Source organism: Panthera pardus, unplaced genomic scaffold, assembly GCF_024362965.1.
Source record: "Panthera pardus isolate Hobbes unplaced genomic scaffold, ASM2436296v1 HiC_scaffold_2, whole genome shotgun sequence".
NCBI classification, from domain to species: Eukaryota; Metazoa; Chordata; class Mammalia; order Carnivora; family Felidae; genus Panthera; species Panthera pardus.
In genome coordinates this window covers 81,658,943-81,683,030 of record NW_026526765.1, presented here as the reverse complement: position 1 = coordinate 81,683,030, position 24,088 = coordinate 81,658,943, and the positions used below count along the sequence as shown (strand labels likewise).

The following is a 24,088-nucleotide window of genomic DNA, read 5'->3' as shown; positions in this document are numbered from 1 at the left end:
GCGGAAGCAAAAGATGGTGCCAAGATGCTCTGTAATGCTGGATCTTATTTGGCTTCGTTAGAAGCTACGTGACTTGCATAAAATCTTATTGCTGCCTACATATTTCCCCATGTTCACAAAGTACTCACCATTGCTTACTGTAAATCTGGTGCTAGTGAGTTAATAAATTATTCTGAGCCTAGTCCTTGGACAGAGAAGCCTTCCAACCACATATAAATAGCACTTGTTCTGAGGCACTACGGGGCTGGCCTCAGGCAATTCAGAAACAAATACTGAAGCTGCTTATAACAATATAAATTTGCCTTCTCAGCAGTGTATTTTCACTCTAATTTCCTTCTTTGCACACGAAAAATCTTCTGCTCCATCTGGCTTTTCTCTTGTGCCCAGAGATACATAACTCTGCCTGCAAAGATAGAACCTATAACCATCTTTTTTTTTTTTTTTTTTTTTTCCTCACACCACCTGACTTTTTAGGCTAATTTCCAAACTTCTGAAGACAGCAAATAATCCTTTTCTAAAAACTATTTGGACACTATTTCTTGATCTATTAAACAGAATTAAGATTAGGACTTTGTAAACTACTATATAGTGATTTTCCCCCCAAAATTCCTGAATGATATTAACTGTGTGGCATATTTTTTCACAGAGAAAGCAACAACCATATTTTGTATGATTAAAGGAGAGGAAATGACATTTAAAAAGGCAGGGTCTTAGAAACTCAAGTTATTTAAGAGTCAGATAATCAATGTGCTTATTTTATTTAATGTGGGTGCTCTTTCTGTATGAAGCGTATTTGGTATGTAGAAGTCACATGTAATTACACTCAACCATTCACGGATGCTGGCTTCCATTAAAATATTCTCTGAGCGTAGGTTTGCTTTCCTGCTCAGTCTTAATACTTGGAACTGATTACCTACTTTTCTACAGCAGAGGCCTCTTTGGAAGGGGGGGTTCTACCCTAAGATTGGTAAGCACAGGAGGGGCCCCCTGTTTAGTGGAAATCAGAGGTGCTGCTGCACAGGTGCTGCACCAAGCAATTGATTTCAGTATTTTGCTCCAGCTCACTTTAGACCTGGAAAACTTTGGTGACCTTAGAACAACATATTGCTGCCATTAGAAATCTAGCTGAAGGCCCTGACTTCACAAATTTACATAAAAATTAAAGGTCAAGACATAAGTTTACCAGTTACATACCCATTCAGTAGTGAAACCCAGAATGAAATGTACCACTGAGGTTCTGGGAGTATAGTTTAATGCAGTTCTTTTAAAGAGGATGAGAGTGAAGTACCTGGTCAGCTACATTGGTGATACTGTACTCTAAGCAGCATGTTGAGTGAGAATAGTTCAGAAACTATTATAGAAATAAACAGCCACACATTCTTAAGAGTCAAATTCTTATGATGTTTATATTTTCACAGTAACCATTTTTAATAACTCATCATCTTTATCTGATGACCCCTTTTATGACAATTAAGATGGTAATCCCCAATTTCAGTGATCTAGTAAAATTCAGATTCAAAGGAATGCAAATTCATTTTAACAATAAACACAATGGGCAATGTACTAATTTTCTCTGCTGTCATAACAAATTACCACAAACTTAGTGGCTTTAAAACAACATAAATTTATTTCCTTACAGTTCTGTAAGTCACATGTCCAACACGGGTCTCAGCAGGTTACAATCGAGGTCCCAGAAGGGCTGCATCCCTTTCTGGGAACTCCAGTGGAGAAAGTTTCCTTGCTTCTTCCAGTTTCTAGAGCCTGCCCTTAGTCCAAGGATGGACCCACCTTCCTCCATCTTCAAAGCCAGCAATGTTGAATCTCTGACCTTCCATTGTCATTCTTTGAAAGGCTCTCCACTTTGAACGACTTCTGTGATTAAACTGGGTCCACTCAATAATCCAGTATAATCTCTCTGTCTCAAGGTCTATACCCTCAAGCACATTTGCATAGCCCCTTTACCACATATTCACAAGTTCTGGTGATTACGGCATGACACCTTTGGGGACCATTATTCTGCCTACATATAAGCAGAAACAGCAAGATAAACATTTTTTTATTGTCCATCTTCCAGAAAAATCCATGTAATTTAAATGTTTCTTATGATAGGTACTATATACAGGGGAAGTATGTAGCCCAAATGAACTTTTGTACTGATTCAAACTCAGGAGAGATCATGGCATGCAAATTATTTCAAAACTGGAGTGATGTCATATGAAACCCAATTTTCATGGGATACTCCAATTTTAATTATCCCTCTCCTGGCATCATTTCCCTTCACTAAAACAAATAGGTATTTTCAATTCTAAGTCCAAAATAGAAAGAAAAAAAAAAAGAATTTCAAATGTTTCATAAGAGCTGTTTGTTAAAGAGACCCTATTCTTAAGTTTCTCTGAAGCATTTTGAGGTCTAAATATAATTTAGCATTCATTTTAAAAATTCTAGTTGTATAGGGTTTTAAAACACTGCTATCCAAAAAGTTCTTATTCTAATCAGCCAAAAAGAGAAAAAACCCATTATTATATGGCAAAGGGACAGCTAGACACATTGAGCGGACTTTCAGTGCAATAGGTCTTAAGTGACTCTATTTTCTAAACCAAAAATAAGGTATAAACTCTAAATAAGGGCATTTTCTGACTTTTTACCTTCTCTGTATAAAAAGTCTTAAAAAACAAATATATGGGAAGACTACTGTACTTGTATCTGATACACAAATATATTTTTCTAGTGGAAAACACAATAAAACAAAGACCTCTCCTGAAATTGACGGTCAGTTTACAACCGACCCCTGCATGCTACACCTTATAACAAGTAACATGGGAGTCTGAGAAGCTTTCTATCCACTAGCAACTGAAGTGGAAGAAAGAAGACCTGTAGAGAGACAAGGGTCAACTTTGCCAAAACAGTTTCCACATTTTTTAAAGTGTGCAAAAATGGGAATAGATCTACAAGCCCTTCTCACTCATACATTAAATATACTTCATTTTTGTGTCCATATAAAATGTCCCAAAACAAGTATCAAATGTTCTATGAAGCAAGCAAACATGGAGGTTTTCATATTCATATATTACATATCAATAATATTACTTAATGTTCATCTAATGTTTCATGTTAGTTTAGATAACTGTACCTTTAATCCCCTGTCCAATTCTGTTCTGTGTAGATTCCTAACTTAAAGGAAGTTTGTCAACTCATTTTGTAAGTGAAGAAAGAGTACAGCATTTTAAACTAAAGTTTATATTTTTTATCCTGACTAGAAATTAGTGCAAGGGACATTTCTAGAAATATGACAAGTGATCTCAAACAAATAGATTGTGTTTTGAAACTTTAATTATAAGTCAAAATATATTTTTTCTACAGAAAATGATCACCAGATACCAAGCTGGTCTATAAACACCTAATTAAACAATAATAGCCAAATGGTAGATAAAAATTAGCAGAAAATGCACTATAATTCTCAAATAATGAAACACTATGAATGCTAAATGACACTTCAGGAAATAACTTTTTATGTAATTTCTCTAAACTTACATATAAAATGAAGGGAAATTTCAGCTACCTTAAAGTTCCTAGACTCTGATAACACTGATTCCATTTCAGGTTTCCTTTGCTTTAAGCATGCTGTTTAGCACTATTCTCTTTACTTACTAGGATTACATGACAATGTTAAAACACTTAGCATAGGTCTGGTATGCAGTAAGCGCTATAAAAAATCATACGTTTATTATTTGAGACTCACGATAACTGGGCAGTAACCTGAAGAGAAGGTAACAAAAGAGAGGATGTGTATACATCCATGCAAAAAGAATTACCTGAGATGGTATTAACTATCATCTTTTCGAACCTTCCATTCTAGAAAACCTGGGTCTGAGGTCACTGAAGGCCAGAACTAGGCAACTTAGTCAAAAGGTCACTTAGTCAAAAGGTCACAGGCCTGGAGGAAAGGCTGACCAAATCCACCCTGTAGATGAAAGTAACCTTGTGAAGCAAGTGACACCCCAGAAAGTGGATAGAAAATAAGAAATGACTTCTAAGCATTTAACCAGATGGATCCAGCCCATTTTGGGATAAGGGCTAAAGTACTTTCCAGAGGAAGCAAGAGGGCATGGGCACCAGAGATCATCTCGTGCTCACCTCTGGCTAAGTCTGTGGGCCAGGCTGTTAAAAGCACTGAATCATCGGTTGTTAGGGTAAAGAAGAGATGAGCAGAGACTGGCAAGTGCCTGATCCTATTAAAGAAAAAGTAAGGGAAGAATCATCATTGCAGTAATCCAGTGGTTCGAAACCTGAATGAACATTAGAATCTCTTAGGCATGCCTTTATAATGCAGAGTCCTAGGCCCTTCTCCTTAAAGATTCTGATTGCATAGGTCTGAATAATGAGAACACTTAGCTAAATTTGGGAATTCATCAAATTACAGTCAGTTCAATAGATTAGATTAACCTTTGGAGTAAAATTTAATTACAGAACATTGTCAATTTATATTATTTCACAAAATAACACGCAAAGCTGACTTAAAAAAACTACACACATGAATTGTACAACCACACATTTTCATAAAACAAATAATATATGTAAATGTCTGAAAACATCTTTTAAAACCACAAATCCAAAGTAAGCAACATACAGCTTCTTCAGATATATAAAAGGTTTTCTGAAAAAATAAAATAGGTAAATGTGCTCTCAAGTTTTAAAATTTGAAACTTAGAAATTATATCTGATTTTAATACTGTAAAGAAAATAAGACACTAGGTTTTTTTTCATTTCAGAAACTTCAAGTCTTTTCATCATAATTGAAGGAACTGCATGATCGATTAAACATTGTCAGCATTGTTTTCCAAAACTCTCCATTAATTTTTTTAATGCAGCCATACACCTGAGTGCTCTGAATTACACAAACATATCCAATGGCAGTCTAAGACTCACCAACATTTACATTATGCTTCTTCAACAGAATCTGAGATGAGCCACTAGTAAAACAGACTATAAGATTATTTAGATGTGATGATGAATTGGTCTGCTGAACTCCAGAGGTCACAGAAGGAATTACATCTTTGAATTTACTTTTTAACAAATAAAATTCAGCGTTGTGCTAATCTGCTTTTGCATATTATTTGGAAAATGGCTATTAAGGCTTTATTGTAGAGGGGTACAAAAAATATCCTATTGTGCCTAATGCAAGATGGAGAAAAGAATGGTTTACAAATTACTGATGACCACCTAAGGGAATCCTGTTTTTTCCTTTCATTATGGATTTCTCAAAATCAAAGATATTTTTCAAATTAAAGTTACATTAAGAGTTTTCAGAAAATTAAATCCCTAGCTTAAGAACTTAAATGTCTTCAGATTCAAAATAGGAATGGGTGATTATAATTCTGTTTTTTTTTGTTTGTTTGTTTGTTTGTTTGTTTGTTTTTAAATGTTGCTTTGGGGAAAGTTTTGATTCATTGATTCATTCTTTCTAACAGCTTTTTCTTTGTTTGTTTACTATAAAATAATGCATTGTTACTGTGAGGACAATTTCTGATTCAATTCCAATGCTCTTGTATCTCCATGAGTTTTGGCATTGTTTACCAGCACCTACGGGAAATCACATACAGAAATATTAGTATTTTGTTTATTCACAATAACAATAATTAAATCCATGGAAGCCAAGTATGCCAAAAGGCAGCAGGCAATATCAAACAACACAAGAAAAAGGGACTACGTGAAATCCTTCCAGTCATTTTTGCTGAAATAAATTGTTCAGCCAAAGCCAACAAAGATAAGCACAATTTATTCAAATGCTCAATTAGTAAAGATGCAATATTTTGATTGTTACCATTGTCAGCGCTGTATAAAACTGAAGGTTTCATTTGGTGGTTTTGTTCACAATGCTGTTATCTCTAAACCCTTACCCAAAAAGACCATTTTATACACAGAACCGTGCAAGTGATATTCCTCTCCTTTAAAACCACAGTTTAGAATCGAGGTTCTAGATTCTAGGCTGTATCAAGAAACTTTGCAAGGTTTTCTTTCACCAATTCTACAAACTAGAAGATTTAATTTCGGTTGTTCATTTGACTACTAAAACTTTTGGTTGTTCTGTTTTCAAACACTGTGAAGGGTTTGAGATTTTGATCTATTTGCAAGCTAACAAGTTAGCCGTGGATACTGCCAAAAGACATGGCTCTCCTGGGTCAGAGACAAAAGTTTTTATCAATCATGGTACAATAAACCGCATGAACATCAAGACATTTACATTTGTTTCCCTTAGCCCCTAAGACTCACAGGGGTGACATGTAGGGATGCACATAGTTTCCCACATACATGCTGGATCACATTACAAGAAAAAAATCCTGAGCCTAGGAGACTTGAATCTTTTATTTTTGTTATTAATTTTTTTTAATGTTTATTTATTTATTTTGAGAGACAGAAAGAACATGAGCAGGGAAGGGACAGAGAGAGAGAGACAGGGAGGGAGAGAATCCCAAGCAGGCTCCATGCAGAGTCCAACATGGGGCTCAGTCTCATGACCATGAGATCATGACCTGAGCCAAAATCAAGAGTCAGAAGCTTAACCGACTGAGCCACCCACACATCCCGAGACTTGAATCTTTTATGATGGGCAATAAATAGGCCTACCCTCTGGTCTGTAGGACACTTATGTCAGTCTCCCAAGGCTGTCACTATAAAAACATCCTTGAAAAGATGGTCTGGAACAAAGAGCAGTCAGGCCATCTGCTCACAGGATGTTTAGAAATACAAGAACATCATGGAGAACTCCCAGCATTCATACAAGTTCTACCTTTTTGGTTTGCAATAGGATAATTATAATGCGTTTCTCCAAGCATTGTTTTTATTAATATTTCTTTAAGATTATAAGTTTCACTGAAAGGCAAACAGTATTTCAAATGCGGTAAGTATTTAAAAAGCTTCTCATTTATATTCATTGTATTTTGTAAATTACAGGCTCAAGTTATGAGAAAACAATGTATGTTTTAATATACTCTACCTTTTTTTTTTCTTAACGTTTATTCATTTTTGAGAGACAGAGTGCGAGCAGGGGAGGGGCAGAGACAGAGTGAAACACAGAATCTGAAGCAGGCTCCAGGCTCTGAGCTATCAGCACAGAGCCTGACAAGGGGCTCGAACCCACGAACCGTGAGATCATGACCTGAGCTGAAGTCGGATGCTTAACCAACTGAGCCACCCAGGTGCCCCCTTTTTATTTATTTATTTATTTATTTATTTATTTATTTATTTATTATACTCTACCTTTTTAAAAAGAATTTTAGATATACAAACAAATATGTTTATACATTTAGATACTAGTGCCATGCTATGAGGAGTAGAAACTGTCACATGTATCTTACAGAAAAAACAAGAAGTAAAATAGTATTTCCAAAGATAATATGAAGATCCCATTAAATTCTGCTAACGTTCAAACTTACCCTATTTGCCTCCAGGGCAATGCTTATAAAATATACTATAACCAGCACCTAGCACCTTCATCAATACTTTCTTATTCTGCATGACACATTAGGAGAATCTATTTCCTACAGGTTAAATCAGTGGCTCTCAACGAGGGGCAATTACTGGTATCATCTGGCGTTTCTAAAGATATTTTTAGTTGTCACAAGTTGGGTAAAGGGAGGAAGGCAGTGTTACTGGCATCTAGCATTTAGGGTGGTTAGGGATGTTGCTCAATAGCCTACAACGCCCAGGACATGAACCCTCACCCCTCCTCCAACAAAGGTCCGAAATGAAATGTTGTGAATAAAATTAATGCCTTACATCAATAAGCTCGTAGTCATTTTTGGCATGTAAGTGTCTCAGCAGGTACCAACGTGCAGTTGATACAATAGACTTGGGAAACCCCGGTTGATGATACACCACTCTTTCCAAAAGTCGCCGTGTCTCTCTGAAAAAGAGTTCAAAGCATCTAAATTAACACAAGATATTTCATTTACTAGTCTCACACATATTATCTTTCTCATTCTTTTGCACACATGGTACTGATTACTTCATGATTTTTTTCATAGAATAAAGGTAATAATAATAGCTAACATTTATTAAGTGTTTATTACATGTTGGGTACTATGCTAAGTGGTTTACACATGTGGTCACATTTAATATATTCAACTTGTAAGGTTAGGTTGCTGTTACTATTCCCACTTTGCATATAAGAAAAGTATGGCTCATTCCAAATAGAAGAGGGGAAAGGCTCCTATTTTATGAGCACTTCTGATTAGAGCATCCTCTAATTTTTTTTGAAAACAGATGGAAAACAATTAAAATACAAAATACAAAGATAATTTACACAAGACTAAAAGTGTATTACATCAGGCTTTTTAGTATATGCTTTAAAAGGATGTATACAATATGTGAACACATGTAATAGAACAGGGTGGTTTACAGTTGTGTTCTAAGTTTTTCTTTCCTAATTTACTAGCATCTGTGACTCCAAAGACTTCCGTATTTGTAGAAACAACACAAATTGTAACTTCAGAAGTTTTGAATAGGAGGATCTTATAAGAAGTAACTGGTTTGAGGTAGAAGGTAAAGAACCTGTCTTGAAGATGCTTCTACATAGAAATCACCATATAATAAGCACACACTTTTTTCTTTGAGCCTGTGCTGATTCGGGCTGATTTTTGGTGGTGATCACGTTGTGGGATGTGCTAACAGATTACAGGCAGGTGGAGACTAAGGCCTTTAAGTAATCTACACTGAGCTTCAGCAGAAAGAGTTCATGAGGAAGTATAAATTATAGGCTAAAACATTTCTTGGTGAAATTTGCCATACAAAAAAATGACCAAGAATAAATAAATCATAAATGATGCTGGAACTGGTGATGAGCCATTAGTCTTAGTTCTTCCTTCACTCCTATTTTGGGATGTTGATGTGCCCTTTGCCACATATTTATATGTATGAAGCTCTATATCTTCACTACCTATCTTGTTCTAGTAACGTATGCTCCTAAATGGCTGTCTTACCTACAGTTGCTTTGTATTATGTGTGATATCCACTAGAGAGAGATATTATTCTCAGAATTTAAAAATATTCTTGCTTGTTTTTTCATCCATATGGACTTTTAAGTAGTTTTCTTCAAATTTATTTCTGACCCCATCCACACCCTCCAATAAAAAGATCACCAAAATTATTATATTTTAATCTCAGAAGCTTCAAGCTTTTCTAGATATAAGAACCACACTATTATAACATGTCTCTATCTTTTAAATATTCATCAGTTTTTCACAGCTTATTGCCTTGCATGAACTTGGGTCTTTTTGGTTTCTAGAATCCACATTACAATGTTGGTGCATCCTAAGACAGCAAAACTCCCAGCCCTTCTTTACTTGAAATCCTGTCATGCCCAACCTCTCATACTGTATGTACCAAACGATTTTTTGTAAAACAAATGTAAGACTTTATTTTCTTTATATGGTACTAGAACACCTTTCCCAAAGTAGTAACAAATATATGAATAACACCAAGTTTGTTAGACTAACTTTAAATCTGTTTCCTAGAAGGACTGAAAGTGAAGAAACATTTCCAAGAAAAAAAGGGAACAACGATTTTTCATACCTTGCCCCCATTTTGCGGTTGAATTGTAACAAAGCTTGTAAAAAGACAGCCAATGGACAAAAGCAAAGTTTCAAGGCCTCAGTTGTAGCTTCTTGAACCAAAGATGACCAATGATTATTGGGAATATTAGCCTGCAAAAATATAAGGCACATATTAAATCAAAACTTTCCAGATGTTTACCTTAAAAGGATGCAATTCAACTCTCATTTATTGAGTGCCTACTTGTCCAAGTCACCATGTAAATGCTACAGGGACCATGATTCTACAAAATGATTAAGATCTGATTTCTGTCCTTAAATAGCTACAGAACAGGGCAGACTGGAATAAAGGAAGGTTTCAAAGAGGAGACATCACTTAAAACATACTAAAATATTTATTAAAACAAAATGCACTATTCTGCTATATAGGTGAATAAAATCTATCAGTTACTAAGCCTCTTGTTTACCAAATATACAAAACTCAATTTAACATGACTTCAACAGGTAGTGATAAAGTCCCACATTCAAAAATTATCTAAGGAGAAAGAAAAGACTAAAATAAAATATTTTAATAAAATCCCAACACAGAAAAAAGGTACAAAGCACAATGAATTAAATTGAACTCATCAATACTGAGAACTTTTTTTTAAGAATTTCACCTTATAAGGAAAATGTTAAGGCAAACTTTAGTGTCTTACAATATGGGCTGATTCAGAAATAATAGATAAGTATTTCCTAAGGAATAATAACTGGAGTTAAATATGGTGAACAGTCTGCTGAATTATGTTAGAAGGAAAAAAAATACACACTTAAAATCTTTCATTAAAAACCTCAGACTGTATCCAAAATCTATGAAGAACTTATCAAACTCAACACCCAAAAAAACAAATAATCCAGTGAAGAAATGGGCTAAAGACATGAAGAAACACTTCTCCAAAGAAGACATCCCGATGACCAACCGACACATGAAAAAATGCTCAACGTCTCTCACCATCAGGGAAATACAAATCAAAACCACCATGAGATACCACCTTACACCTGTCAGAATGGCTACATTAATAACTCAGGCAACAACAGATGTTGGCGAGGATGTGGAGAAAGAGGATCTCTTTTGCATTGTTGGTGGCAATGCAAGCTGGTGCATTGGAAAACAGTATGGAGGTTCCTCAAGAAACTAAAAATAGAACTACTGTATGCCCCAGCAATTGCACTACTAGGCATTTATCCAAGGGATACAGGTGTGCTGTTTCGAAGGGACACATGCACCCCCGTGTTTATAGTAGCACTATCAACAATAGCCAAAGTATGGGAAGAGCCAAAATGTCCATCGATGGATGAATGAATAAAGAAGAGGTGGTACACACACACACACACACACACACACACACACACACACACACACACACTGGAGTATTACTCGGCAATCAAAAAGAATGAAATCTTGCCATTTGCACCTATGGGGATGGAATTGGAGGGTATTATGCTAAGTGAAATTAGTCAGAGAAAGACAAAAATCACATGACTTCACTGATATGAGGACTTTAAGAGACAAAACAGATGAACATAAGGGAAGGGAAACAAAAATAATATAAAAACAGGGAGGGGGACAAAACATAAGAGATTCATAAATATGGAGAACAAACTGAGGGTTACTGGAGGGGCTGTGGGAGGGGGGATGGGCTAAATGGGTAAGGGGCACTAAGGAATCTACTCCTGAAATCATTGTTGCACTATATGCTAATTTGGACATAAATTTTTAAAAATTAAAAAAAATTAAGAAAATAATATTAAATAATTAAAAAACCCTCAGATTTAACTAAGATTTCATAATTACAGGCATCTAGAATACACATTTTAATAAAGGCAATAGAATGAGTCAATACATGGTCCATTTCAAACACTAAAGTATAAAAATAATGTTTTAATGTTAGGACAATAAACAGTGCATGCAGTACATTAGTGTAATCAAGGAAGGGGAAGCTATAAAGACAATAAATCTGAAAACAGAGGACAGAGGTAGTAAGGCATCTTCTATAAAGATGGAAGCAATGAACCATTGGATACATCTGGCAAAGAAAATAAGGCAAAGCCCAAACTAACAAACTTAATCCCTAATATATTTTAGAAACCAGTAATACAAAACGTTCACTGGTTACTTTTATAATGTACTCTCATAAAATATTCTGTAAAGTTAGCCCAAAGATTATTATAGAAGGAAAAAGTTTCTATGCATAACTGGTATATTAAACAGTAGAATGCACACTTTTGACTTCCATTGTGTCTTTAAAACTGATTATATGAGAAAGCACTTTTCCTCTCTCCCTGGATAGAAATTACAGCAGGTTCCATGACTCTGATATCCATTTTTCTTACAGTCATCACAAATAATCTTAATTAGAATATCCTCTTCTTTTCAGTATTTCAATCTTCATTTAAAGGTACGGTTTGCACCCGATCCCACCACAGCTCCCAGATTGGATATGGTTACAGATAGTAGCAGCTGGCCTGTTCTTCCTCCCAACACTCCTACCTTTTCTTGTTAATTGCAGTTTCAAACTGCTACTGAAATACTAGAAGTCTGTATTTGACTGGTGTCACTGTAAGATGATATTTCTAGGCCTGACAGTTTTTAAATCTCTTTTTCTCATCCAGACTTTCCTGGTTTTATCCTAACTTCACGGGTAGTGTCTTATCTGCAGGACCAGCTATGTACTCTGTGGAGCCCAGTGCAAAATCACTGCAAAAATGTATGGCCCTTTGTTCAAAAATAATTAAGAATTTCAAGATGGTGACTACAAGGATTAAAGCAAGAGTGGAGCCCTGAGCAACTGCACAGAATGCACACCTGTGAAGCAGTCCTGTTCATCCACAGTTCCACTAGATGAATATACTCTATTTCACTTACTCTCCACATCCTCAAAGCAATCTTGAGACCTCTCATTTCTTTTGTACTGAAACCCCATCACTCTTCTAGGTAGCCCTACTGGATTGGATTTAAGAGAATTCCTACGCCAATCCACTTTCACGCTGGACCACTGGACCACTCATTCCTGGCTCCAACAAATTCTAGGAGTGTTGCCAATCCCATGTCACAGGAATTCTCCTTCACTCCCTCTGTCTCGTACCCGAGCGTATATTGCTACCCACCTTTGGGATACACCCACCACTGACCACTCTCTGCCAGGGCACATACTTTCCAAAGCACTCTTTTTCTCTGTCCTAAGACACCAAATGGAGAGCCACAGCTTCTGAGGTTATGTCAGATACCTGTCTATATGCTACTAGACATGTGCCTCCAGGATCTCAGAGGCCATACATCAAAACCTTCCTTTCGTTGGCAGAATTCAAAAAGATTCTTTTTTGTTTTTGTTCTTTTTTATTTTTATTTACTGATTTGTTTTATTCTTTTTTTTTTTACTCTTATTTTTATCCCATAATCAGTTACTCTAGAGGATGAAACCCAATTGTGTATAGATTGAAAGCAAAAAATATACACTTTCTCCCTTCCTCACTTTTGTGGGCATCTGTGTGTGGAAATGTGCCATCAAGGTGGGGGAGGTAAGCGCTCTCCAAAAAAATTTCTCCATATTCCTTCTCTAACTTCTAATCCATTTATAGCTTCCTTATAGGTTAATCTTCTACTTACTGCAGAAGTCTGTACCTTGATTTTATATCTTACTTTGGAATCTGTTATCTTTGAAATCTGATACTTAGCATCTTAGCCAAACCTCTGAGTTTAATATCCGATCCATATATTATCACACATTCAGTAGCCTCTCATAAAAGTGTAATTTTGATATAGTCATGCTCTGTACACTGCCAGCTGTTTACCATAGAAATGTGGCATCTCTTATATTCTTTTTTTTTAATGTTTATTTTTGAGAGAGAGAGAGAGACAGAGTGTGAGTGGGAGAGGGGTAGAGAGAGAGGGAGCACAGAATCCAAAGCAGGCTCCAGGCTCTGAGCTGTCAGCACAGAACCCAACGTGGGGCTCGAACTCACAAACCCCAAGATCATGACCTGAGCCAAAGTTTGATGCTTAACCGACTGAGCCACCCAGGTGCTCCTCTTATATTCTTTTACAATAAATGTTTGGTGTCAAATATTACAATAAGAACAGGTTAGATTTGAGTCGTGTTATAAGGGCATTTGTAAATGTTATTCTACTTGATATTTAACCCTATAAGAAAGCAAAGTAGTATTATCATCTTTACTACTACTACTCCTAAAAAAAAAAAAAAAAAAAGACTCTAAATAGTTTAATTGGCTGAAGTTTTCACAAGGAATACATGGTAGAACCAGAACCAAAGCTATTAGAGAAAATACTTTTTGTGGTTGGGGGGAGGGGGGGTAGAAGAGATGAGGTGTATATGGGTATTACTAAACTTCAAGCTAATTTCCTCAACTGTAAAACAGGATTATTGTAAATATTAAATAAACTAATATGTGTAAATCCCTATAACATTATCTAACACAGGCTAAGTGCTATAATGTTTGCTATTGTTATTCCTATTGTTTTATTCCAGGTCAGATTTAATTTCCCAGCATTAAGAACAGGCAAAAAAAACACCCTCCCCCCCAAATAAAAATATTTATTAACAAATAATGTTAGACTAAAAGAGTTTCTACTTTTCCAGTTCACATATTCAAGAGACTTATAGGTACTATGTGTGGCTTCCATAGCACACAGCTATCAATGTCACAAAGATATTTGTTAAATATAAATATGTGACAAAACAAAATATTTGATGGTCTACAATTATCCTTAACCACCATTTTTTTTCATCCAAATCAGCACAAATTTGACAACCATTATTATGTACACATTCATTCAAAAACCATTTATTGAGGAGCTCCTATGTGCATATACAAGGCAGGGTGGTAAAGCAAGGATGCAAAGATGGACAAAACATGGCCACCGACCTAAGGAGCTCTTAAATGTGCTCTGTAGTCATCTCACCAAAGCTGAAAACATTTCCTAATCCTTATATGTCTTTATCAGAAAGCTTAGTTAAAGCAAGCAAATAACATTGGCAATGGATTGTTATGACAAAAGCATGAATTAATTCAGGCCTATCTAGGACAATTTCTTCTAACTATGTAAAACAAAGAACGACAGTTTATTTTTTAATTACAGAAGCAACATTATATGATAAAAATTCAAATACTATCAAAGGATATAAAATGAAAACGTCTTCTCTATCATCCTTTAAAAACCCCCAGTGCTATTCTCCAAAGTAACTGTCATTAATTTTCTTTTTTTAATTATTATTTTATCTATTTATTTTTTATTTTAGACAGCTAGAGAGCTAGGGATGGAGAGGGGCAGAGGGGGGTAGGGGGAGAGAGAATCGTAAGCAAGCTCCATGCTCAGTGCAGAGCCCCATGTGGGGCTGGATCCTTTGACCTTGGGATCATGACCTGAGTTGAAATCAAGACTCAAATGCTTAACCAACTGAGCCACCCAGATGCCCCTCATTAATTTTCTTTTTATATCTTTTTATATCTTTCTATGTACCCATAAGCAGGTGCACACAAACACAACATATTTAGACATATATATTCTTAAATATATGTATCACACATACATACACTCAACTAGGATATCATATACACTCTTCTGCAGTTTTCCCCCCAAAGCACACACACACTTAAACATTTATCTAAGGAGTTTTCCATACTAGTACAGAGGACTTACAGATTAATGTACCTATCTTTGTATCAAAAATCTGATGTCAAATCAAAACTTACTGGAAATCCCTCTTACAGAATGTTAAATTGAACTGAGAAATGGGCTGAAATGTTAATTATTGCCACCTTTGTCACAGATGAGTAGCTGGGTTAATTCTAACTTATCAACAAGAAATAAAAATGTATATTCTGCCTTAATTCAACTTTCTAATTTCAATCTTTATTTATTTTCTTCCCCACACAATGACACTGTTCTGCTGGAGTCTATGGATTTACATTGCTATTATTTCCAACAAAAGCCCAAATACAAAGTCTATAAGGAGGCCTCACGAGAAGGTGACAAAACAACAGAAACTTGAGAGAAAGCACGATCATCTTAAAAATAAATGAATCAGGGGTGCCTGGGTGGCGCAGTCGGTTAAGCGTCCGACTTCAGCCAGGTCACGATCTCGCGGTCCGTGAGTTCGAGCCCCGCGTCAGGCTCTGGGCTGATGGCTCGGAGCCTGGAGCCTGTTTCCAATTCTGTGTCTCCCTCTCTCTCTGCCCCTCCCCCGTTCATGCTCTGTCTCTCTCTGTCCCAAAAATAAATAAAAAACGTTGAAAAAAAAAATAAAAAAAAATAAATAAATAAATAAATAAATAAATGAATCAATTTTTCATGATTATAACATGATCTTACCATGCAGGCTTTTAAAGCAAGTAGAGCTAGTCTCAGCAGACTTGACAGCTTCCCACTCCAACTGCCCTGTTGGGATGCTACTTGTAGACTCTTTCTATAACACATCTCTGCAGCACCCATCATTCCTTGGCACTGATACACGTGTGCCAGCCACTGAGGAACATAAAGAGAAAAGAACCAAAAAGATTTCAATTTAGTACATAGCCTGCTACTCTACTTCCAACAAAGTCAATACACATTGATAAAGTTAATTTTTTATTTCATTATTGCTAAATTTTGTGCCCCCAAAAAACAAAAATCACAGGTCAAGAAAGGAGTAGCCATCTTGCCCATTCTATCAGCAAGAGCTTACTAGCCACATCACTGGAAAGTCGTTTTTTTTAATATAAATGTGTATCTACTTATTTTGAGACAGAGAAAGAGAGAGTGTGAGCAGGGGAAGGGCAAGGAGAGAGGGAGAGAGAGAATCCCAAGCTGGCTCCATGCTGTCATCACAGAGCCCAATGTGCAGCTTAATCTCAAGAACCATGAGATCATGACTTGATAAGAAATCAAGAGTCAGATGCTTTAACCAACTAAGCCACCCAGGTGCCCCTGACTTGACAGTCTTAAAGAGTCTTCTGAGATGGCAAGTCAAGAACAAAATCAAAACGGACTATGAAAACAGACATGCTAATCAAAAAGAAGTCTGTATAGCTGTATTAATAAAGTAGACTTTAAGACAAGAAATATTAGAGACAAAGGGGGCTGTTTCATAATAAGAATCAATTAATTGGAAGATATAACACTCCTACATTTGTATTTACCTAATAACATAGATTTTATGCAGCAAAAGTTGACAGAAATGAAAAAAATAGTCAAATGCAGAATCAAAGTTGGAGATTTTTAATACACCTATCTTAGCAATGGTTAAAGAAACACAAAACGTTCAATAAGGATATAGAAGATTTAAACATAATTAGCTCAACTTAAGTGACATATTGAGAAGACTACATTCAGTAACCACAGTATATACATTAAGTGACAATGTGTATGCAATATTTACCAAATCCAACCATATAACTGAAGAACTAAAATCATACAGTTTACTGATTAAGTGAAATTAAACAGTAACAGAGAAATAACTAAAAAATTCATCCTCTCCCATATTAGAAATTTTGCAACATGCTTCAGAAAAAAACAGGGATCAAAGAAGAAATCCCAATGGAAATTAGAAAACATATTCAAATAAATGACAATGAAAACACTACATAAAATCCTGGGGGATGCATATATATATTGGAGAAAGACAGAAAATCTGTAAGTTTCTCTGTCAAGAAGCTAGGTAAAAAACAAAACAAAACAAAAAAAAAAAAACCAAAATGCAAAGAATGTAAACAAAATAAAAAATAAATCAATAATATGTAAAGAAAATATAATGAAGAAAAGCAAACCAAAAAGTTGGTTCTTTGACAAGTTAACAAAATTGCTTATCAAGAAAAAATTCAGAAAACACAAATTACCAATGTAAGAATGAAAACGGAAAAAAAGCATTACAGATTATATAAACAGTGAACAAAAAAATTTTTTTTAATGTTTATTTATTTTTGTGAGAGAGACAGAGTGTGAGAGAGCAGGGAAGGGGCAGAAAGAGAAAGGGAGACACAGAACCCGATGCAGGCTCCAGGCTCTGAGTTGTCAGCACAGAGCCCAACATGGGGCTCAAACTCACGAACCACAAGATCATGACCTGAGCCAAAGTCAGCTTAACAAACTGAGCCGCTCAGGTGGCCCCATGATACATTAAAGAGGATATCATTAACAACTTTATGCCAATAAACATGAAACTGAGATGTGCTGGACAAATTTCCTGTAGCTCATGAATGCTAAAGAAGTGAAAAGAAATTTAACCAGCAATTAAAAAAAAAAAAAAAAAATCCTTAGCCCAAGTGGCTTCAATGGTGAATTCTTCCAAACATTAAAGAAATAAATGTCACTCTCATACAAACTCTTTCAGAAAATAAAGGAGAATTAACAACATAGATGCCAAAACCTAACAGAGACCTCATAAGAATGAAAAATAACAAGCCATTCTCTCCTAAATATAGGTATTAAAAATTCTCTAAAAAGACATTAACAAATCAACTCCAGCAATATATAAAAGGAGTAATACATCATAGCCAGGAAAGCCAAGTAAGATTTCTACTAAGAATGCAAGGTTAGTTGAGCATTTAAAAGTCAACACAGTCCACATTAGCAGGATAATAAAAAAAGAACCATTCTAACAGATGCCCCTCACAAGATCTGTTAAAATTCAACATCCATTCATGAAAAAAATAAAAAATCTTTTATCAATTTAGAATAGAAGACTTCCTTGATCTGATAAATATATCTATAAAAACTTGCAGTAAGTATCATAATTGGGAAACAGTAAATGTTTTCTATGTGAGGTTGAAAATAAGAACGTTCACTTATTTTACCACCACTTCTATTTAATATTGTTATTCAAGGTTCTAAACAATGCAATACAGCAAGAAAAAAAATCAATATAAATATATTGGAAAGAAAAAGTAAAACTTTACTACTCACAGAAATGACTTAATTATGTTTACAGAAAACCCAAAATCATTTCAAAAGAATAAGTGAATTCAGCAAGGTTGCTGATGGTCAACATATAAATATCACTGCATTTCTAAGTGTTTGGAGCTAACATACAAGACAAAAATACCATTTGTAATAGAACAAAAAACATGAACTACCTAGAAATAAATTTAACACAAAAATGTAAGAGACTACACTGAAAACTGTAAAACACTACCGAGAGAAATTTAGAACATAAATAATTTGAGGAATATACCACATTTGTGGATAGAGAAATTCAGTAGTATTACTTTATCAATCCTCCCCCAATTAAATTACAGATTCGTGTAATTCCAATCAAGATCCTAGCAGGGCTTTTGTTTGGGGGGTGGGCAGTAAGAAAGCAGGGTAACTGACAATCTACATGTAAATGCAAAAAACCTAAATGACCTGAGACACTTGAAGGAGAAAAAGTCAGAGGTCTTACTATTAGCTCCACACATCAAAACTAATTGTAAAGCTGTAAGCAAGAATAAACAAGTAGATGAATGGAAAAGAATAGGGAGCCCTATACGACCCACATATACAGTCACCTAATTCATGTAAAACCATCACTACAGTTCTGTGGGGTCAGAATGGTCTTTTCAAGGAATGATGCGGGGACAGTAAGATATACATCTGGGGAAAAAAAGAACTTTGACTCTGCAACATCAACAAAAATTAATCCTGTACGGATCATATACCTAATATGTGAAAAGTAAAACAAAAATGTCTGAAAGAAAAGAGAAAAATATCTTCAGGAGCTTAAAGGAGGCAAAGCGCTCTTAAATAGAAATTTCAATAAAGCATTAACCATTAAAAAATGGTAAATTAGACTTAATTAAAATTAAGAACTGTTCATCAAAAAATAATATTAACAGAGTGTTAAGCCAAGGTACAGACATGAGGAACTAGGTGCAGTAATATGAATACTCAAAATGTGCTTGTATCCAAAAACTACAATGAATTCCAAAAATCAATTAAAAAACAGTCCACGAAAAACTAAAAAAAAAAAAAAAAAAAAAAAAAAAAGGCATTTTATAAAGAGGATATCCAAAGGTTCATTAAGTTTATGAAAAGTGGCTCAACATCATGATTCAGGTAAAGTCAAGTTAAAACTATCACAAGATACTATTATCTACTTATCTACTGAAAAGGGGAAATAATAACCATGTCTAGCAATACCAGCAATTGGAATGCTCAAAATTTGTTAGTGGTTTAGAAAACTGTTTGATAGGATCTACTAGAGTAAACATACATATCCCTTATCACCCACCAAAAGACATATCTAAGGATGGACATAGCAGCATTAACCATGATAGCCAAAACCTGTTAATAATCCAAATGTCCATCAACTTTAAAAGAGATACATTTTATAATATATTCATAAGATGAAACGGAAAAAAACTACAGCTACGTGAAACAACTAAATGAGTCCCAAAGACTTGATGCTGAATGAAAGTAACCACACACAAAACAAGAGTCTGTTTATGTGATGTTCAAAAAGCAGAAAGACTAGAGAGAAGTGACAGAAGTCAGAATAGTGGTTCTCCTTTTTATTTGAGGTGGGGGAAATCAAAGAGAGAGGCAGGAGGGAGGCAACCAGGTTATTGACAATATTCTGTATCATGGTATAGGTGGTGGCTAAATAGGTATATAGGTAAGTAAAAATGTAATGAATGGTACTTATAAGATTTTCATACTCTATTCTTTGTGAATTATATCATAAAAGAAGACACACTCTATCTCGTAAGACTCTACATACTATGTAATTTATCTTTTAATTTTTCCTTTTTAGTTTGACGAGCATATGAAGTCTTGATGAAGAATATGAAATCATTACTATCCATCTGACCTTAGAATTAAAGTATCTTAATTCTCATATGGCAAACTTTAGAAGAGGGGAAAAAAGCACCACCTTTCTCCAATAATTAGAATAAAAAGTAGGCTTAGCTTGCATAGTCCAACTACTGTATGCCACAGGATAATCTTTTTAAGCAGGGACATCAAAAAGGTGTTATAATGAAACATCAAAATGAGCAAGAAATTACAGTAAAAAATAAGCTTCTATAAAATCGGTATCAAAAAGCCCCTTTGATACTTTCTCTGGAGCAGAGAGGAAACTATAATACACTGAATAAAGTAATTACATGTTTTCTTGTGTTTTAATATCGATAAGAATAAAGTATATAGTGATAATTATGTGTTTGTCACTGTAGATAACCAGAGCCAGCTAAAAGGATAGTCTGTTCATTCAAGCATCCATAACTACTTCAAAAGGCACTAAACACCCATTAAAATCCTGGATATGGGTTACCTATAAGGTAGCTAGAAAAAAAACACATACATCCTCCCTAAAGGTGGAGTTAGCACCATTATGACAAAATGTTTGAAACACTTCTTTAGTGTGTTACATCAATCCTATGTAAAAGGCAGTATTTTCAACATTGTTTTAAATTGAGGAAATTCATAATCGACAATTTAAAAACCTTTGAAGCAGTGTAGCTGCAGATCCTAAATTAGTATTAAACTTGCTTAGTCTCCTTAATCCCAATACAGCATGCTTCAGTTATTGAAAACGAAACATATATGGTGACTTTTAAAGGCAAGATAAACAAAATGGAGCATACCGCCTAACCTCATCTAGTATCACGAAGTATCCTAATTCAGGACTCATTGTAAGAATGGAGAGAATTTACCTGCCACGCTGGAACAGAAGTTGAATTGGACATGACTGTTTTCTGCAGCTCTTCAAGTACAGCATCTGGGAGAGGGTTTTGTGAATCCAGGAGTGGTTTACACTGAACTTGTCTCAAAAGTAAGATAACAGCTGGCTGATCAGGGTTACTTTTTAAATTCTAAAAATTAAACCCCAAATACAAATATATCACACAGATTCTTGAATGTTAAAACAGCAATTAAGCTATTCTTAATGTTGGGAAAAAATCTGAATTTAACCTTTTTCTTATTAAAAAAATAACTGCAAAAGTAAAATAAATAGAACGATGAACATATAAAACTCCACATTTAAATAAACTTTGAAATTGGTAATGCTATAATTGTAGTTTATAAGTCATTTATTTAAGATTTAGTTTCCCTTTGACTTGTTTTATTCTCAAGTGATATCCTGAAAAACTTAGGTTCTGAATGTAAATAGCTGAACCAAGAAAACATAATATTAACAGTGAAGGCTAAAACAATGCCTTATTGGAAGAAACTAGACCATGTAAGAAGAAAAGAGCTATAAATGTTTTCCTTTTTCAACCTCTTCACAAAGATATTCACTGGATGTCCTTCTCTAGGCAAAGACTTCCTACACATTGTAAGAAAAATGACCCATTTATCCATTTCCCTAAGCCATTATTAGTACATGAAAACACACACATACATAATTATATACATGTATATGCAACTCCTTTCCTATATATATCTGTACGGGGGAGAAGTTAAAGAAAGTTCTCTAAACAAGCCTTCCACTATTGTTTTAAACATTTCTTTATTGCTTGTTCTTCAATCTCATGCTTCTCTATTTCTTATTAATTAAGTTATAGTCTTAAATGTATGTGATTGCTTTCTTCTAAGTAAGAGATTGGAACAAAAGAATGACAAGAAAAAAATCATAAAAGTATCCCTTATTCTGTCAAACAGAACATACCAACTGTCAGTTGCTTGTTAAACACTCACTGCATAATACTAATCTGTCCTGAATATAGATGAAATTTCTTAAATAAAAGAGAAAATTTATTACTCTGCTTTTTCGGAGAATTAAAACACCAAAGGGATCTTCAAAGATCCATTCTTCCTTCTCTGTAAAATTTATATTGATCTTTCTTTCAAAAACAAAAACAAAACAAAACACATTTCTAAAGAAAATAAAATCTTCCTGGTAAGCAATTACAAAAAAAGATGTTTTCAGGAAAACGTCAGGATAAGATGTTTAAAACTGTCCTTATCCATTAAATTATTTCTAAATAGCTTTATGAAATGGATTCATTCATTCAATAGAAATTTATTGAACCCCTACTATGTGCTGGCAAGGTGCTAAGGATTTACTCACAGAGCCCACAATCCAGGTTTATAAAAGGTGACTAATGAGTAGCTCCAATCACCCACTTAATCCTCATAGTCATTCTATGTGGTTCAGAACTTTGGAAAAATACAGAGATGCTGGAAAATATAGCATTCTGAAGGCAGTAACCAGAAATCAAAGGAAAATACTGCTTCCATAATGGTACTGCCTTCCCAAAGACCTGTTAAGTCCTTGAGTCCTAGAATCAAACAAATGTGAGTTCAAATGGCAACTCAATCAATTTCTAGCTGCAAACTCTTGTGTAAATCGCTTACCCTCTCTAAGCTTTAGTTTACTCATTTATAAAAAGGAGATAATAATAAACATCCATGTCATACATCGTTGTGAAGTTCAAATACAAACTGCTAAATGTACTGACCAGCTTATAGTAAGTACGCAATAAATGTTGGGTAATTATAATCATTACTATCATCACACCATCACCATATGCCTTTTAAATAATGTGCACTCTATTTTTAATGTCATTTTCCAAGTAGGATAAGAATCCACAAATCTCAATGCTCAATTTCATAATAATAACAATACCTTTGTGCAGAGGCCTTCAGCTTCAGCTAGTCTTCCTGTGTCTATTAGACCAGTGACAGCTTGGGAGAGAGACCACTTTTCAAGAGATTGGTTATAATTTTCAAGGAATTCTTTGTCTCTAACTGTGAACAAAAATGTCAGTGTTACTTTGCTCTGCGATTTATAACATTTTCCCAAAGGAGTAATTAGTTGCTAAGAAGTATTACAATTAGACTTACCATGCATCTATAATTTTTTAAACTTACATGTACTACCGAAATACCATAAACTATCCTGACACGTGACAGGTTTCTGAAGAGTTTCATGGTAGGAATGTTTGTGGCTGAGTAACTTAAAACTTTATAGCCTTGTGACTTACATAAAAACAAAACAAAACAAAACAAACAAAAAACACTATCTACAGCAAAATTAAAAATAATTCACTGTAAAAAATTAAATATTTATCGTGATATAATTGATGTATGGTAAATTACACAAATGTATGTATTCAAACAGTACATTCTGAAGACTTTTGACATGGGCGTCTATCCATGAACCATCACTAAAATCAAGATAATGAACATAGTCACCATCATGAAAAGTTTCTTCCTACTCCTCTGTAATCACTTCTGTTCCCCTACCTACCTCTCCTCTCACCCTCTGTCCCCAGGCAACCGCTAATTCTTTTCAGTCACAATAGATCAGTCTGCATCTTCTAAACTTTCATACAAATAGAATCATAAAGTATAGACCCCTTTGTCTGGCACGTTCACAACTGTTAACATGGTAAATTACATGCATTTTCAAATGTTAAAGTGACTTTGCGTTCCCAAGATAAACCCCAGGTGATCATGATGTATCATCTTTTCTATGTGTTGTTGCATTTGAATTGATACAGTGTGTTATGAATTTTTGCACCGTAGTTCTGCAGTATCCTTATTGAAGTCTTTGCCTGGTTTTGGTGTCAGGGTAATGTTG

General features: G+C 34.8%; 1 protein-coding gene across 6 annotated transcripts in view; it reads right to left on the bottom strand.

The window, feature by feature from the left end:
* Nucleotides 1-1,377: 1,377 nt before the first annotated feature.
* Nucleotides 1,378-24,088, bottom strand: part of SKIC3 (SKI3 subunit of superkiller complex) — a 162,649-nt gene continuing 139,938 nt past the window's right edge. For all 6 annotated transcript variants that reach the window (XM_019428820.2, XM_053907192.1, XM_019428818.2 and 3 more), the window contains 6 exons: nt 23,132-23,253; nt 21,216-21,374; nt 15,919-16,071; nt 9,571-9,701; nt 7,777-7,903; nt 1,378-5,580 (listed from right to left, as the gene is read on the bottom strand). In XM_019428820.2, coding sequence (XP_019284365.2) covers nt 5,506-5,580; nt 7,777-7,903; nt 9,571-9,701; nt 15,919-16,071; nt 21,216-21,374; nt 23,132-23,253 — 767 coding nt within the window. In that variant the 3' untranslated portion in view covers nt 1,378-5,505. The remainder of the gene's footprint in view (nt 5,581-7,776; nt 7,904-9,570; nt 9,702-15,918; nt 16,072-21,215; nt 21,375-23,131; nt 23,254-24,088) is intronic.